Below are 17,309 nucleotides of genomic sequence, written 5' to 3'. Positions count from 1 at the left end.
ACCACGGCATGTTGATGCCGCTCCATGATAGCATGCCAAGTTTCATGAATTTCAGACAAGTTTTGGATTTAATAGAATTTAAAAACCAGGCATCACAATGTTTTGCCGGCAATCAATGGTGCCTTGGTGTTTGAAATTCATTCCCATTTCTCATGGGACCTAAGCATGCACCCAAGGACACAGATTTGATTTTTCAACCAATTTATATGCACTGGAGCATGTGCATGTCGTTCAAAGTTGAATTATGCACATAAATGCATTGAAAACTCAGTTAATGCATAAAAATGTCCAAACGAACCCCGAAAAAACACAAAAATTCACACAACACTCCTGTTGTTCTATGTTGACACGAGAAAAAAATTTGAAAGCAATCAGAGGCAATGGATATCATTTCGTCCCCAAAGGTGGGACGTTCCCTACCGAAAACCATCATGCTTGTTGTGAGAAGCTCCGGTTTGTGAGAAGCATATACCCAAACCTGCCCCAAATGGGACAAAATTTGTACCACGGCATGTTGATGCCGCTCCATGATAGCATGCCAAGTTTCATGAATTTCAGACGAGTTTTGGATTTACTATAATTTAAAAACCAGGCATCTCAATGTTTTGCCGGCAATCAACGGTGCCCTGGTGTTTCATATTCATTCCCATTTCTTGCATGGGACCTAAGCATGCACCCAAGGACACAGATTTGATTTTTCAACCAGTTTATATGCACTGGAGCATGCACATGTAGTTCAAATTTGAATTATGCACATAAATGCATTGAAAACTCACTTAATGCATAAAGATGTCCAAACGAACCCCGAAAAATCACAAAAATTCACACAACACTCCTGTTGTTCTATGTTGACACGAGAAAAAAAACTTGAAAGCAATAAGAGGCAATGGATATCATTTCGTCCCCAAAGGTGGGACGTTCCCTACCGAAAACCATCATGTTTGTTGTGAGAAGCTCCGGTTTGTGAGAAGCATAGACCCAAACCTGCCCTAAATGGGACAAAATTTGTAGCACAACATGTTGATGCCGCTCCATGATAGCATGCCAAGTTTCATGAATTTCAGACGAGTTTTGGATTTACTAGAATTTAAAAACCAGGCATCTCAATGTTTTGCCGGCAATCAACGGCACCATGGTGTTTGATATTCATTCCCATTTCTTGCATGGGACCTAAGCATGCACCCAAGGAAAAAGATTTGATTTTTCAACGAATTTATATGCACTGGAGCATGTGCATGTAGTTCAAATTTGATTTATGCACATAAATGCATTGAAAACTCACTTAATGCATAAAAATGTCCAAACGAACCCTGAATAATTCCAATTCTTTTATGATCACTGCAGATAAAAGGTCTAGCAATTCAAACATCGTCCATGGCCGTTGTGACCCCATCATGTAATTCAAATCAAGACCAAAAATCAAGTAGATCCCACACAGTTTATTATAACCAACCATGTGAGATGAAGCACAAAATATATTCAGACCGTGTCTGAATAAGGGACAGTGTCTGATGACACTTTGCACGCCAGTTTTTTCTCTGAAGCGATTCCAAATTTTCGGCTTCCGCGGAAATATCTACCTCCCTGCCCCCTCCCCCTTACCAAAAGCCACATTTCCCCCCTTTCCGCCTTCCTTTCCAAGTTGAAACCTTCACTCCTTGCTTGCAGCGCCGCCGCCTCCTCGCCGGCGACCCTCCTTCACGCTGCTCGGCCTCGTCTATCCAGGCAGGTAATCCACACCCGACCCCCATCCTCCTTCCACATCCCACATGCCCCGACCGCCGACGCGAGCGCGACACCTTCCACCACCGACCCCTCCACCAAATAAGCGCCGGCCTAAGCCATGGTGCACGTAGTATAGCCAGGACCTCAAGGAGCATTTGGCAGCGGAGAAGCAAATCGCGGTCGCACGCGCGGATGAGGTCGCGATGGCTGCCATTAGTGCCGACCCCCAGATCTTGGAGGAGCACCTCTCCGTCGAGGCCACCGTTGACGCCTCGCGCATCGACGCCACGACGCGGTTGGCTACTTTAAACGACAGTTCGTGGCGTTTTCCCGAGGCCACCGTCGGTGCCTTTGACGAAGACTACGAGGTGTTTTCTCAGCGTGCACGTGTTTACCTCATCTCGAGAGCCAGCAGGTTGGTGCCCGGAGCGGCTTAGGCAACTCACCACTACAACGAGGGCACCAATGATGCGGAGGCCTCGCCCTCTTCCATGTCCAAGGAGCCAATCGTCATCGATATCTCCGACAATGAGGAGTAGCTTGTCTTATTAGCTCACTATAAGGACCCATGTTTAGTTTGCTAGCTACTGCCTTTCCTTAACAAATTCTAGTGAATTGTGCTATCTACTTTCACCATGCAATCTTCTGCTATAGTGTATATGTTCTATATGTCATGCAATGTGGTGTTCAATTAACTGCTTGGTTCAATTCTGCAAATGTGATGTTCAATTCTTCAGGTGCAATATTTCCAAGTTGTTAAGCATGCTTGGTTTGGTTAACTGTCTGATCTTCTATTAGGAGTATGTTATATTGTTCAATTGGTGTTTAGTTAACTTCTTGGTTCATTTGTTGTGGCTTGGTTCACTTGTTGTGGTGTTTAGTTAACTGCTTGGTTCAATTCTGCAATGCGATGTTCAATTGTTGTGGCTGCATTCTGTTATTGTATACCATGTGAGGAATAAATCGAATTTGGCTGTACTAAATACATGAGAAACAAATATAATTGCTATATTTCCAAGTTGTTAAGCATGCTTGGTTTGGTTAACTGTCTGATCTTCTATTAGGAGTATGTTATATTGTGCAATGTGGTGCTCAGTTAACGTTTGGTTCATTTGTTGTGGTGTTTAGTTAACTGCTTGGTTCAATTCTGCAATGCGATGTTCAATTGTTGTGGCTGCATTCTCTTATTGTATACCATGTGAGGAATAAATCGAATTTGGTTGTACTAAATACATGAGAAACAAATACAATTGCTATATTTCCAAGTTGTTAAGCATGCTTGGTTTGGTTAAATGTATGATCTTCTATTAGGAGTATGTTATATTGTGCAATGTGGTGCTTAGTTAATGTTTGGTTCATTTGTTGTGGTGTTTAGTTAACTGCTTGGTTCAATTCTGCAATGCGATGTTCAATTGTTGTGGCTGCATTCTGTTATTGTATACCATGTGAGGAATAAATCGAATTTGGCCGCACTTAATACATGAGAAACATATACAAGTGCTATATTTCCTAGTTCCTAATCATGCTTGGTTTGGATAAATGGGTTTTCCATGTGGCTTGAATTAATCTGATGAATCTGCAATGTGCTTATTTATCATCAACATATTTTACTGATAGCATGCGAACCCTTACTTAACCTGATGACTAACTACCTTATATGTGTTGCAGGGAAACAATGGGAAGCACTGAGGTTTACAAGATGGTACTAACTATTATACCTTGCCTTTTTGTATTCCTTTGCCCCATTTCCAATATAGAGAAGATATTTATGCACATCCTTGTTTTCAGGCTTCACTGATGATTACCTCTCAAACCACCTCTGTGGTCAGGAGGCGAGGAAAGTTTTCATACAACACCCACGGTTCAATATTGAAGTGTTCCTGAAGAGGTCGAAGGATGGACGGTCAATCATCCACATGCACTGGCATAAAGTTGCAAAGACCTTCAACATGAATGAAGGCTCAATATTCGCCTTCCGCTTCAGCAGTTTTCCAGATGAGATGCATCTCTCTATGTACCGTCTATGATGCTAATTTTGAAAGGTTCTAGATGTTGCATGTGAAACTTGCTGCTAGTGCAGTTGTGTAATGGGGTAGCTGAGTGCTGAAACTATATCATGTTGTACTCCGATGTATTTCAATTATGAAATCCTGCTTCCTTAATATTGAAATGGAATATATTATGTGCTTAATATGAATGTCAATTAGATTAGTAAATGGATTATTAATAATAGGCCAATTAGCCCGCTAATTGGCCAATTAGCTTGCTAATTTGGTTTTCCTATTGCAAACGGTTAATGAGAAAACACCGTGGGCGATGACCTAAGGCAACGCACACAGTTTCTAGGAATAAACCGTGTTGGATCATTGAACAATCACACACGACATTCTCTTCAAAATTGTTTGCGTTACGCCACCTTGCGCAAACGTTTTCCTTGTAGTGACTGTGTGGGATGTATATACGAACGGAAACGTTTAGTGGTGACTGACTGTGTGGGATGTACTTACAACCAGAAATGATTTTGCCTGTATAATTGTATTTTTTAGCACTACTGTACGTATTTCTGTATTTGAGTGCTCGCCGGTCGCACACGACCTCATTTTGCCGAGCGTGTGTGCCAGGAGGGCATATCCCCAACGGTTTCTGGGTCGTGTGGGAAGGACCCCCCTATCGCCCACACTCACTTGGCGATGGTTCCAAATGCTGTCGCGGAAAGGGGTAAAAAACCGTTTGTTTAGGACCGACGCTTAACAGTGCCCCGTGCTCTCGTCCACTTAAGATATGCCAAACTCCCGAGGAAGGTGCCCATAGATCACTTCAAAGGGTGTGCGCCCCAAAGACGAATGGTAGCAAGTATTGTACCAATACTCCGCCAGGGCCAACCATTTGGACCAATTTCCCGGGCAAGAGTGCACTGAGCAACGAAGATACATCTTCAGACATTGATTGACGCGCTCCGTCTGCCCATCAGTTTGCGGATGGTACGACGAGCTCATCTTCAGTTCAGTCCGGCAAAGGCGGAACAGTTCCGGCCATACTTGTCCCGTGAAGATGCGATCTCTATCTGAGACAATCCCAAGTGGAAGTCCATGCAACTTGGAGATCTCCTTCATGAACACTTTAGCGATGTCAAGCACTGTGAACAGGTGAGAGAGAGGTATGAAGTGGGCGTACTTGGAAAATTTGTCTACGACCACCAGGATTGCATTGTACCCCCCCTGATTTGGGCATCCCTTCGATGAAGTCCAGAGAAATTACTGCCCACGGCCGTCTGGGAATGGGAAGCGGCTGCAATAATCCCGCTGGCGATATCTTCTCTGTTTTTGCTTGCTGGCACACCAAACACTTCTGCACAAATGTCTTCAGTTGTTGTTTGAGCCCTTTCCATGCAAAAAGTCTCTTCACTCTGTTGTACGTAGCATGGAACCCTGAATGCCCCCCAACCGCGCTAGCATGCAGCGCGTTGATGATGTTGTGTTTCCTTGTCAGCAACAATCCATACTCTCCCTTTGAAGCGCAAGATACCATTTTGGAGCTGATACTCCGGTTCACTGGCTTGGTCCAACACAATGCGAGTAAGCAACTCTTGAGTAGTTGGATATTCATGATAGCTTGCGCGAATGGCCTCGAGCCAAGCAGGTTTGCAAACTAACAGTGCTGCCACCGACGAGTCTTCCGGGTGCTCACGTCAAGACAGAGCATCAACGGCCCTATTAAGCAGGCCGGCTTTGTATTGGATGACAAATTGTAGTCCCAGCAACTTGGTGAACGCCCGCTGTTGGATGGGAGTGTTAAGTCACTGATCCGTGAGATGCAGCAAGCTTTTCTGATCCATGCGCACCACAAATTCAGAATGTTGAAGATACGGCCTCCAGTGGTCAACTGCCAGTAACAACGCCAAGCATTCCTTCTCATATGCTGACAATCCCAAGTTACGCGGGGCCAAAGCTTTGCTCAAATAAGCGATGGGATGGAATTCTTGCATCAACACAGCCCCTATTCCCGTCGGACTAGCATCCGTCTCGACGACGAACATCTTGGTGAAATCAGGTAGGGCCAAAACTGGCGCTACCATGAGAGCTTCCTTCAAGGCATTGAATGCTTCATCTGTCGTCTGTGTCCAAACAAAAACTGCCCCCTTCCGTAGCATATCTGTCAATGGCTTGCTAAGGACCCCGAAGTTCTTGACGAACTTTCTGTAGTACCTTGCCAAACCAAGGAATCCACGTAGTTGCCTCACTGAGTCAGGCACCGGCCATTGCTGAACTGCTTGTACCTTGCTGTTATCCATGGAGACCCCTTTGTCGCTGATCACATGGCCCAAGTAATGGATTGGTGCTGCGCAAATGCGCACTTCGATCTCTTAGCAAACATCTGATTCTCATGTAGCAGCTGCAACACTTGACGCAACAGGCTGATGTGCTTCTCCAGTGTTTTAGAGTGTACCAATATGTCATCCATAAACACTAGCACACCGTGCCTCTAGAGGGAAGCTAGAATGGTGTTCAACGCCCCTTGGAACGTGGGCGGCCCCCCTGTGACTCCATAAGGCAGCACCCTGAACTGGTAGTGCCCCTGATGTGTTTTAAATGCCGTCTTATGTTCATCAGCAGGAAGCAAGCGAATCTGATGGTAGCCGGCTCTCAAGTCTAGCTTAGAAAACCATCGTGATCCAGCTAACTCATCAAGGAGCTCATCAATCACTGGCAGAGGGTAACGGGTTTTGATTGTGACCGCGTTAAGGTGTCGAAATTCCACACAAAATCGCCACATCAGGTCTTTCTTCTTGACCAACAGCACTGGAGAAGAAAAGGGACTGACACTAGGAACAATCAGCCCCGATTTCAATATCTCCTGCACCTGAGCTTCTATCTCATTTTTCTGTTCTGGTGTATAGCGATACGGTCGCACATTGACTGATTTTGTGCCTGGCAAAAGTGCGATAGCATGATCCCACGGTTTTGGCTGCGGCAGTCCTGATTGTTCAGCAAATACCATCTGCTATTCATCCAACACGCTCTGAACTACCTCTGGAAGCTGCTGATTCGTTGCTTGGTGTTCATTCATATCAAGGAGCACCACACAAATGATGGACCCCGAGTGCTGCATCTCTTCCAGTTGATCCATAGACACTGGCTCAATGTTGCGAACCTCATTGCGCAGCCCACAGAGCTGAATTTGTCCTCCTTCGTGCTGGAATTGCAGTGTTTTGTCCACTCAATCAACCAACATCGGCCCGCAGCTTTTGAGCCAATCCATACCAATGACCATATCGTAACACCCCAGTGGCAAGACTCGGAGGTCAGTGGTGAACGCATGCCTTTGTGTTGTCCATTTGCACCCCTGTATATATCCTAAACAAGACAGAATTCCTCCATCCGCCACCTTGACAGCCACAGGAGCCATCTTACTGATTCTGTCAGCAAACTTCTCAGCTACCGCGTCACTGATGAAGCTATGGGAACTGCCGGAATCCACCAAAATGAGCACCTCATGATCATCAATCAGCCCCAGCAGGCGTACTATACAGGGCGTCGTCTGTCCTGTCGTGGCCAATTTCGAGATACACATAAGCTGCTCTTCCTCAACAGGCTGAACCTGCCCCTATCGCTCATCTTCTTCTGCCTGCAATAACTCAAGTAATTCTTCCACGACATGCAGCTGTACCGTGGCAGCGCATTGGTGGCCTTGTCCCCAGCGCTCCCCACATTTGAAGTAGAGCCCTCGAGCTCTCCGGTAATTACGCAGTGCAGCCACCCGGTCCTCGCCACGGCCTGGGTCCTATTGGTGATCCCCAGCTCGCGCGGCTTCGATACGACGACGATCTTCGGCAGCCGCCGGTGGTGCCGGCAGCATGGCCCATGGTGGCGGTGGAGCGATCGCCAGCAACGGCCATTGCTGCGCACGCCCTGGCCCGTGTTCCTGACGCATGTAATTGCGTCGCGACATCGCCTCCAATAGCTCCTCCTGTAAGAGAGACAACGAAAACGCAGAGTCCAAGTCCTGGGGACGATGCAAAGCGACACCCGCTCGAATTTCCGCACGCAATCCATCCAAAAATTGGGTGGTAAAGTAAACAGGATCAAAATCAGAATTATGAGCTAGTAGATTGTGCATCAACTCCTCAAATCTCGCCATATAGCCACGCTCCCCGTTTGGGATAAGGCAGCAAACTGACGGAGTTGCGCCTGATATTGGTCGCGGCCAAATTTTCCACACACAGCCTCACACAGTTCATCCCAGGAGAATGATTTTGCACCCATTTCCTGCAACTGCAGCCATCTAGCTATGTTGCCGGTGAAGTGCAGCGTAGCCACCCTCACCCACATGTCTCTATGAACTCCATAAACATCGAAATACTTCTCGCACTTAGATTTTCAGAATTGCGGGTTATCCCTGTCAAATTGCGGGAAATCAAGTTTGGGCAACGCCCAGTGAACATGCAACTGCTGGTGTGTGTCCCGCGTGTCATAATGCTGTTCTATGGGAGAAACACGACTCAACTCCAACCCACGAGGAACAGGCTGCTCAGATGGAAAAGAAAACGCACCCTTGACCGGAGGCGATTCCAGGGTGGTGACCACCCCGTGTACCAAGCCCCCTGGATTGCTGCTCTCGCCGTGGCCACTTGGCTCGTGGTGCCTCGGGTCGGCGTTTGGTGATGTAGCCGCCGCGCGCGCCACCGGATCCCCCGACGCCATCGCTGGATCGGCGAGGACGGGGTGGAGGGCGATTTTGCCCACCTGCGTACGGAGCTCGTCCAGTTGATGTTGAAGATTGGTCACGGCGGGGCGCCACAACTCCAGCAACTGCTGGATCGCGTCCAGCCGAGCGTCGTTGGCGGCTGACCCTCTTTGATCGAGGTAATCAGCGCGGCTAGTTGTTCCTCCATCGCCGCCGCCTTGAGGGCTTGCTTGGTGGCGTAACGCGGGCAGGGGTAAGCCGTCTCCAGATCTCTGACTTCTGATACCAACTGTAACGTACTCAATCTAGATCGGAAGGAGGAGGAGGGAGTTGGTAAGGGGAAAGGGGAAAAGGGGTGCCGAAGGAAGGAGAAGGACAGCTTCTCTCTTCCAGTCTGCCGGATACAATAATTCTCGATGTCCTTTGCGGAGCCAATCCTCACCTACTAATACTCACGCACTCTTGAGGCACGCAGGCCCACTCGGCAGCTACTCTTCGGGCCCAGCTGTCAGCACGCCCGTGTCATCCCGCTGGCGATTCTTCTCGGTTGGTGGGCCGGCGTCGTCAGCCTCCTCATCGTGGTCGGGCTTCACCTTGCCAGTCGTGACATCCCCCTAGCTTTCATGTTGGATTGCGTGATTTCGGTCATCCACCCATGTCCGTAAGCTTTCATGATGTGCGATGCATGGATAAAAATGGGAGATTTGGTGCAGTTGCCGTGACGGAAAGAAGTCCGAAATCGGCAATGGAATTGGCCGTCGAGTGGACCCCACCGGCGGAAGGGCCCGGTGGCAGATTAGGCGTGAGCTGGCCCAAAACTGATGTATGGGAGCCTGTCGTTTATATCCCTCTGAAGAATAGAAAAAGTCTGCATTTCTCCTGTTTCTCTCGCCCCCTTTCGCTGATCGCTGGGGCCTCACAATCAATCGGCTACTCCCCTCTCCTCTCGCGCGTGGCGAATTCCCCTCTCCCTCTCTCACGCTGCAGCGACCCCGGAGGCGACGTCGGCGGCCACAGCTTGCCGGTAAGATCCCCCCTCCTCCTCTTCCTTCTCCCACCCTTCTCTTAATTTCTAGGGTTCTGTTGTGTGCGCCGCGGCAGGTTCTTAGGGCGGGTGAGTTCGTGATTTTTCATGATGCGGCGGGCGAGAGAGTTGAAATTGAGAGGGATAGATGTATCAGGAGAGGGAGAGAGAATTAGAGATTCAGAGCTGAGAAATTGATAGTGGATTGATCTTTCCTTTTTGTTCCTGAATGGTATCATCTGTATAAGTAGGGGCTTAGGTCTTGTATTAGGAACTTATTAATGGACCAATTTGTAGAAAAACACACTCACCTTAAGTCAGCTTGCATGTTCTCTTCTGATTGGGCAAGAAAAAGGTTTCAGCTTCCATAAGGAATTAAGGATCCAAGGGAAACATACAAATCAACTTTGCGCAAGCAGCTGCAGTACCAAATCTGCATTAATTGACACGAATCGAGTTTGTACAAGGAGTTAGCGAAATTACGAGCCTGCTTGTTATCTGCTGAAACTTTGTTCTTGCCCAATCGCAGTTCATTGTTTGGGCTGTTCACTTCCAGGCACAATCACCTTATTTATAAAGGGTAATTTTGACGGCGCCACTAGTTGACTATGATGCACATGCATTTGCTAGCTTTTTAGCTTGCACACCCTTCTCAATCTACATGTTTCTGCATTTGCACCGTCTTCTGCTCTGCTGCAGACGAGGACTTCGTCCTCCTCCTATACTCCTGCTCCTGCATCTTATCTCTTGATGCTTGCAAATGGACAAACTTTGTGTGAATCTTTTCCCTTTCCAGTTTTCATGTCATTCATCGAACCATGTCGCAGCAAAGTTAAATATGAAAGGGGGTCTGAGGAAACCCATTTGTGGATAATTACACAACTTGCATAGTATAGTAATAAAGCAGAACCAGTTTGCTTCTGGGGGCTAATTTGATGGAACCAGTTTGCTAGCTTTTTAGCTTACACACCCTTCTCAATCTACATGTTTCTGCATTCGCACCGTCTTCTGCTCTGCTGCCGAAGAGGACATCGTCCTCCTCCTATACTCCTGCTCCTGCATCGTATCTCTTGATGCTTGCAAATGGAGAAACTTTGTGTGGATCTTTTCCCTTTCCAGTTTTCATGTCATTCATGGAACCATGTCACAGCAAACTGACAATGAAAGGGGATTGAGAAAACCCATTTGTAGACAATTATGCAACTTGCATAGTAGGAGTAATAAAGAAGAACCAGTTTGCTTCTGGGGGCTATTTTGATGGAACCAAGTTAGAATTGAAATATTGCCAGACTGGTTGGGCCTCTCCTGCCTAAACGTAACCTGCCAGAGGTGATACACACCCTATGTTTGTTTGGTGTTATCTGTGGCAAAAATCTGCAAAGATAAGTTTTGGACACACCATACTAAACCTTCAGCAATCTTGCTGTCCATTTAGGGTCCCATGGCTAGGAGTTTGTTTGGTAGGAGCAATGTATTCCTGCATGCTTGTCAATCTTAGTTTGGGATCAACCGGTCAACTCTCCATTTTTAATTATGCTATTGCATGATAACCGAGTTGTGATATTGCCTTGCGCTTGTTTATATGCATCTATCCTGCTAAAGCTTTTATCCTGCCATAGTTTTTGGTTCTTACTTGACAGTTATGCTAATACTATTTTGAATTAATCAGAAATGGCATCATCTTCGGACCCATGGATGAAAGAGTACACTGAAGCATCTAAGCTTGTTGATGATATAAGCTCCATGATTGCCGATAGAAGTTCTCTTCCACAATCAGGCCCCGAAATTATGCGCCACACATCAGCCATCCGGAGAAAAATAACCATTCTTGGGACTAGACTGGATAGCTTGGTGACATTGTTGTCCAGGATTCCTCCAAAGTCACTGTATGTCTTGACTACTTTTATCTTTATATAATATATACTGAAGATTACTAGAGTTCTTACATTACTGCAATATGTGTTGACTCAGAAATCTTGAAAGTTTGTTTTGGAAGTTACAAAGGAACATAGGACAGTAGAATATCAGAGAATTTGTATGGACTGTTAAGTAATCCATTATTGCATGTTTGATATATCCTTAGAATCAAAATTCATTTATGGTTTACCTTATGTCTTATGTCAGTAATACGTACATGTGTTGGCTGCTTATAAGAATAGTCTAGTGAATTCTACTCTTCTAGGCACAGTCAAAGAATCATAGTTGTATGGGTGGTTGCTATATTATATTAATATAGCGGGGCGAAAGCCTGTTTCGAGGAATCATTATAATAATGTGTGCAGTATAGGGAAGATGCTGCCATGCTGGTTCATACAAGTTCTGTGTGAAATGTGTTGCTAGTAGAACCTCGTAGTTGGGAGCTGCCGGAGAACTAGGCCTTGGCCTCCGACTGTCAAGTGTCTTGATGGCAACCCTGGTCGATTGGAGCACAAGGATAAAATAGGGGATGGGGATAGGAGAATTAAATTAGGGGCAAGAGGCTTCTTATTAATTGCTTGCCAAAAAGATAACAAGGCATAAGTAGCCGTCTGCTAATAATTAACCAACTCATCTAGCAGATAAGATGAGATTCTAGACAAAGAAGTAAATGGAGATAGCTTAATTGAATGGAGATAATTAAACAAGTAAATTTAGACCCCCACATGTACCAGTAGTAGTCTATGTGAAAGAAGTTTACTACCATAGGATTGTCATTGACAGAGTTTTTTGTCTTCTGCACCTGTATGATAAATTGAACAATCCTATAAATTTGTGTCCAGCAATGAGGTCTGATAATTTTTACTTGCTATAAAAAAAGTTCATGTAGTCATTTTAATTGTTTTTTTTTGCAGCACTGACAAGGAGATGCATAAGCGCCAAGATGCACTTTCCAATTTGAAATCTAAAGCAAAACAGATGGGGACAAGTTTCAACGTGTCAAACTTTGCCAACAGGTTTATTCTGCTTCTCAGTACTGAACCTATAGTGGTCTTCGTCTGCATCAATGCTCACCTTCTTCTCGGGGCTTAAATATTTTACTTGAATACATTATTTGGTTAAAGTTTGTTCAGATTATTAGCATTGTAAGTAATAGTTATATGTAAAATATGCATTTATGCTGTTCAGGGAGGATTTGCTTGGTCAGAGTAAGAAAGCAGCTGATGATATGAGCAGAGTTGCTGGGTTAGACAACCAAGGAATTGTTGGCCTTCAGAGGCAAGTTATGAGAGGTATTATTATTGTTCATCAAGTAGTTTGTTTTAACAGTGGGACTTGTCAACTATATAAATTGAATTTGAGTACACAATTAGCTATTTGTGCCAAAGCACACCTAATAGACTCCACAAGTCCTGTTCATCCCATTATTACTTGCATTTTGTATTGGTTGGCACATATATTTACATAAATCACCAGCATTTGTGTAGGTGATAACCATTGCATGGTAGCTAATTCATTTGTTTTGACAATTTGCAGAACAAGATGAGGGCCTCGAAAGGCTGGAGGAGACAGTCCTGAGCACAAAACATATTGCATTAGCAGTCAATGAAGAACTTACTCTGCATACAAGATTGATTGTTAGTGCTAGTGCCCCTAAAAGAGCCCTATGCATTTGTGTATCTAATAATGTCTGATAATTGCTTTTCTCCATGTCGCAGGATGACTTGGAAGATCATGTTGACGTTACAAACTCCCGTCTTCAGGTAGATATCTTACTGCTACTATTTGATATCGAAGTTCCGTTCACGTGGATGTGCACTGACGTGACTCTCTTGATTCAGCGTGTGCAAAAGAGGCTTGCAATTCTGAACAAGCGCGCCAAAGGTGGCTGCTCATGCATGTGCCTAATGCTCTCTGTTGCTGCCATAGTGCTGCTCGCGGTTATCGTTTGGCTTCTCATCAAGTACCTGTAAAGAAGCGTCCTCGCGACCGTTGTTCAACGCATCGCTTGTTTGATACTCTGTTGAAGTGTGCAGTCTCTTTAAAGATATATACGATGGTTTCCATGGCGGTCCTTTTTATAGTGTTTGGAATTGGAATGGTTGTATCAATATGTACAAGGTGTGAGGCTCTGGCATATGCCCAGAAATATCTGTGTGTGGACACTTGTGGCCTTTGTAAGTCTGGAGGGAGAAATATATACATTTTGTGCGAGGGTTTATATGCTTTATCTACCGTTTTCCGTTTTACTAGTGTGCGCGATTTTGTAATCTGTTTGTGCTTGGGTGCTACTAGTGCAGGGTAGGTTGCATTGCAAAATCAGATCCCCCTCTTTGGGCAAAATTTGTGGCGACTTGTTGTACGATGATCCGTTGGTTTCACAATATATGCCCCGTCTGATATCAAGGGAGGCATAAAATTTGCTGCAGCTGAAGAGTGGAACATGAACTAAGCTAGTGTGTTGTTTCATAAAAATAAAAAAAATCCTGACCCCGCAAAAAAAAATCCTGGAGGACGCTACTGAGACAGTATCTCAAGATCGTGAGCTACCGTATTAAGAAAAATAATCTTAACAAGCTTCTTGATTGGATCGAGATTAATCTTTGAGCTCAAGCTTCTTGATTGGATTGAAATTAATCTTTAAGCTCAGTTGATCAGACTACAATTTTTCTGCATCATGTTACCAAGACAAGGATTTGACTGAATTTCTCTTGTATCTTTTTCTTGTGCCTTTTTCCCTTTATAAATATGTTACCTTTTGCTTTATATATGAAAATATCACATAATGATCAACTAGAGAGTCCCGACAGGGTTTCTCTTGCCTCCCGCCGGCACCGTCGCCGGTCCGCCCCGTCTCCGGTGGCCTTAGGGCCATGGAGGCGGAGTGGATCTCGGCCCTTGCCGGTGGGAGGGCTCCGTTTTTAGATCTTTTTTCGAGTTTTGTTAGGTTTTGTGTCCTATTCAGGAAGGCGAGACGACGGCGACTCCCTGAAGATGGAATAAAGGTCTCCCCGCCTAGCCTCCGTTCCGGTGATGCGTCTAGCATCGTCGGTGGGCGTGCGGAGGTGTGTCTCCGGCGGATCTATCTTTGATGGATTTGCTCGAATCTGTTCGTCGTTCGGGTGTTCCTGTGTCTTCAGGTTGGATCCTTCTGATCTACACTCTTCACCGGCGACGGTTGCTGTTCTGGTGCGTTGGTTCTATGGGGCCTTAGCACGACGACTTCCCGACTGTCTACTACAACAAGGTTTGCCCTGCTCCGGCGATGGAGGGGCGATGACAGCGGCGCGCCTTCGGCTCGCTTCAGTGCTTGTAGTCGTCGCTAGGTGGTTTACGGATGTAATTTATATTATTTCTAGTGTTCGTTGTACTACCATGATTGAAGATGAATAGATTGAAAGTTTTTCTCGCAAAAAAAATTAAATAATGATGGATGTAGTGTAGAAAAAAAAAGACCGGCGCATCCAAGCGTGTGGATGCTTTCATACATTCTAAGATTATTCTTTTGTTCGGTGAAGCGATGCCAGCTTACCGTTGTAGCCAATGAACATTGTGCACATGTCGCCAAAGGTGCACAAACCACAACATTCCATGTTGTATCATGGCCGAGGCGACGCGATCTTGAGAACGCTGCCAATGAACATGGTGTGCATCTCGCCAAAGACTCATAAGTTTCGGCTACTCGGTCTGAGATTTTAATGGCGACAAGTAAAGATTTGGACATATTTTTTCAATAAAAATCACTTAAATTAATGGGTGAACAAATGAGGAGGAAATGGAGAATACAATGCCACGACTTGGGGGCACGCATCTGACTTGACCAAGGTGCCCATGGCCATGGAGTTGTCAGGACATATCAACGTCGCGACGGGGTAAGATGCCCTTGTCCTGAAGGCTCGTGACGGTGTCGTAGAGACACTGGCTCGCCGGCGTGATGCCGACACCAAGCTCCATGATCCTCCGGCTACTGAACCGGTACCCCTTCTTCATCTCGCCCGCCCCTTCCTTGCACCTCGTGGGCACGGGGTACTCCGGGAAGAACTTGGCGAGGATACGGCACACCTCGGCGCGGTGCAACGTGCGCCCCGCGCAGAGGTATCGGCCATGCGCGTTAGGTATTTCGTACGCACGCGCGTGCGCGTCCGCGACGTCACGGACATGCACGTATGCCTGTGCCGCATTGGTGTACGTCTGCACCGAGCCGTCAAGGTACTTGGCGATATGCCACGTGCTGGCGTTCACCGCCGACTGTAGCAGAGGTCCCAACACTAGAGACGGGTTGATCACCACGAGGTCGAGCTTCCTCTCCTTGGCAAGCTCCCATGCGGCCTGCTCCGCTACCGTCTTTGCATAGCAGTACCAGTTCTGCATATGCTTACTTGTCAGATCCATGTCATTTTACATGTATTTTTTTAGCATGTATATGGTGCTTCTAACATACACACGAGCGGGAGTTAATTAAGCTGACCTTTGTGTCCTTGCAGAACTCGAGGTCGCTCCAACATGTCTCGTTGGCCTCCCCATCAAGGCTGCGGCGAGGATCCATGTACACGGAGCCGATCGACGACGTCATTACCACACGCCGGATGCCGCCCACCTCCGCCACAGCGTTGATCACGTTTCTCGTCCCGTTCACCGCCGGCTCGATCATTTTTTCCTGCATCCGTACATGAATGAACCTTTGTCAGCCACTGTACATTCGGTGTCAGTAGCGTAATACTCCTATGTGGGTAAGTAAAGTACCGGGTCGTCGGTGACGGGGCATGCGGTATGGAAGACCCCTTCGCATCCTTGGAATGCAGCGACGAGGCTCTCCTTGTCCAGCAGGTCCACCCGGAAGAGGGTCAGCCGCTCCGCCGCCCCTTCCAAGGCTCTCAGGTGCGCATTCCTTGTCACGTCATCTGGAATCACACACCAAAGTTAGATGCAGTCCAGGCATGGAGATTAGCAAACGATGAACGGTGCATTGTACTCACCGGGGTTCCGGACCGTGCCGTGGACGGCGTACCCCTTCTCTAGGAGGAGCTTCACGAGCCAAGACGCGATGAAACCACCGGCGCCAGTCACACAGACGGTGCGTCCGCGGCCAGTGGCGACACAGTTAGCCGTGTTGGCACGATCAAAACCCATATCTCAATCTGCAGAAATTTTCCGAACTACTAGAAGTTGCAATAGGCAACAGAGGATATGTATGTATATCTCGACTTCCAAGCTAGTTCCAAACTGAGCTGTGTACTGGTGAGAACTGAGAACCGCCTTTTGGCCGGTATATATAGAGCCGAGATGGCGTGTGCAACGGTTGGTAGCCACATCCGACTTGCATACTTAGTTTGCGTCAACTGCAAATATGTGTCAAATTGCCTTCACACGTACCATGTGTTGATTATGATTCCATTTTCAGTATACAGCGTTTTCGTTAACACACACGAGTATCATGTGTTGATTATAATGCCACTGCAAGTTCGTGCACTTTCATACAATACGCTGACCGGTCAGACCAAGCTTGGATCAAACAAAAAAAAATGCAATGTGAACGGAAGCGCGTAGTACTATATTGTATAGTTAAGTTTCAACCTATATAGTACTTGAAAATTAAATATTCTTGTGCAGCATGGAGCAGAGGCTGGTGTGGCCGTGTGGTGCTCTGTATCAGGTCGAGGAGAGAAAAAGATTCCGTTAGGTGGATCGCATGCACGTTGCCTCTGCGTTCGCATCATCCACTTGCCGTAAACAGGAGTGAATGTACAAAAAAAAGAAAGAAAAAAAAAAGTTCCAACCTACTCCCTTCGTTCCTAAATAATAAGCCTTTATAAAGATTTCACTATGGACCACATACAGATGTATATAGATGCATGTAGATTCACTCATTTTGCTTCGTATGTAGTTCATAGTGAAATCTTTACAAAGACTTATATTTAAGAACGGAGAAAGTATATACATATTACTTGAAAATTAAATA

General features: G+C 46.2%; 2 protein-coding genes across 2 annotated transcripts; one reads left to right on the top strand and one right to left on the bottom strand.

Moving 5' to 3' along the window:
- The first annotated feature begins 9,211 nt into the window (after window positions 1-9,211).
- LOC109780732 (syntaxin-52) lies at window positions 9,212-13,571 on the top strand. Its single transcript, XM_020339313.3, has 7 exons — window positions 9,212-9,433; window positions 11,103-11,319; window positions 12,265-12,366; window positions 12,539-12,642; window positions 12,887-12,987; window positions 13,069-13,113; window positions 13,192-13,571. The coding sequence occupies exons 2-7, from the start codon at window positions 11,105-11,107 to the stop codon at window positions 13,321-13,323; spliced, it is 699 nt and encodes a 232-aa protein (XP_020194902.1). The 5' UTR covers window positions 9,212-9,433; window positions 11,103-11,104; the 3' UTR covers window positions 13,324-13,571.
- Window positions 13,572-15,035: 1,464 nt separating this feature from the next.
- Window positions 15,036-17,099, bottom strand: LOC109780731 (cinnamoyl-CoA reductase 1-like). The gene is made up of 4 exons (XM_020339312.4): window positions 16,327-17,099; window positions 16,094-16,251; window positions 15,819-16,007; window positions 15,036-15,715 (listed from the first exon to the last, which is right to left on the bottom strand). The coding sequence occupies exons 1-4, from the start codon at window positions 16,478-16,480 to the stop codon at window positions 15,197-15,199; spliced, it is 1,020 nt and encodes a 339-aa protein (XP_020194901.1). The 5' UTR covers window positions 16,481-17,099; the 3' UTR covers window positions 15,036-15,196.
- Between the last annotated feature and the right edge of the window lie 210 nt (window positions 17,100-17,309).

Source organism: Aegilops tauschii, chromosome 5 (genome assembly GCF_002575655.3).
Source record: "Aegilops tauschii subsp. strangulata cultivar AL8/78 chromosome 5, Aet v6.0, whole genome shotgun sequence".
NCBI classification, from domain to species: Eukaryota; Viridiplantae; Streptophyta; class Magnoliopsida; order Poales; family Poaceae; genus Aegilops; species Aegilops tauschii.
This window is presented reverse-complemented; position numbering and strand designations above follow the sequence as displayed.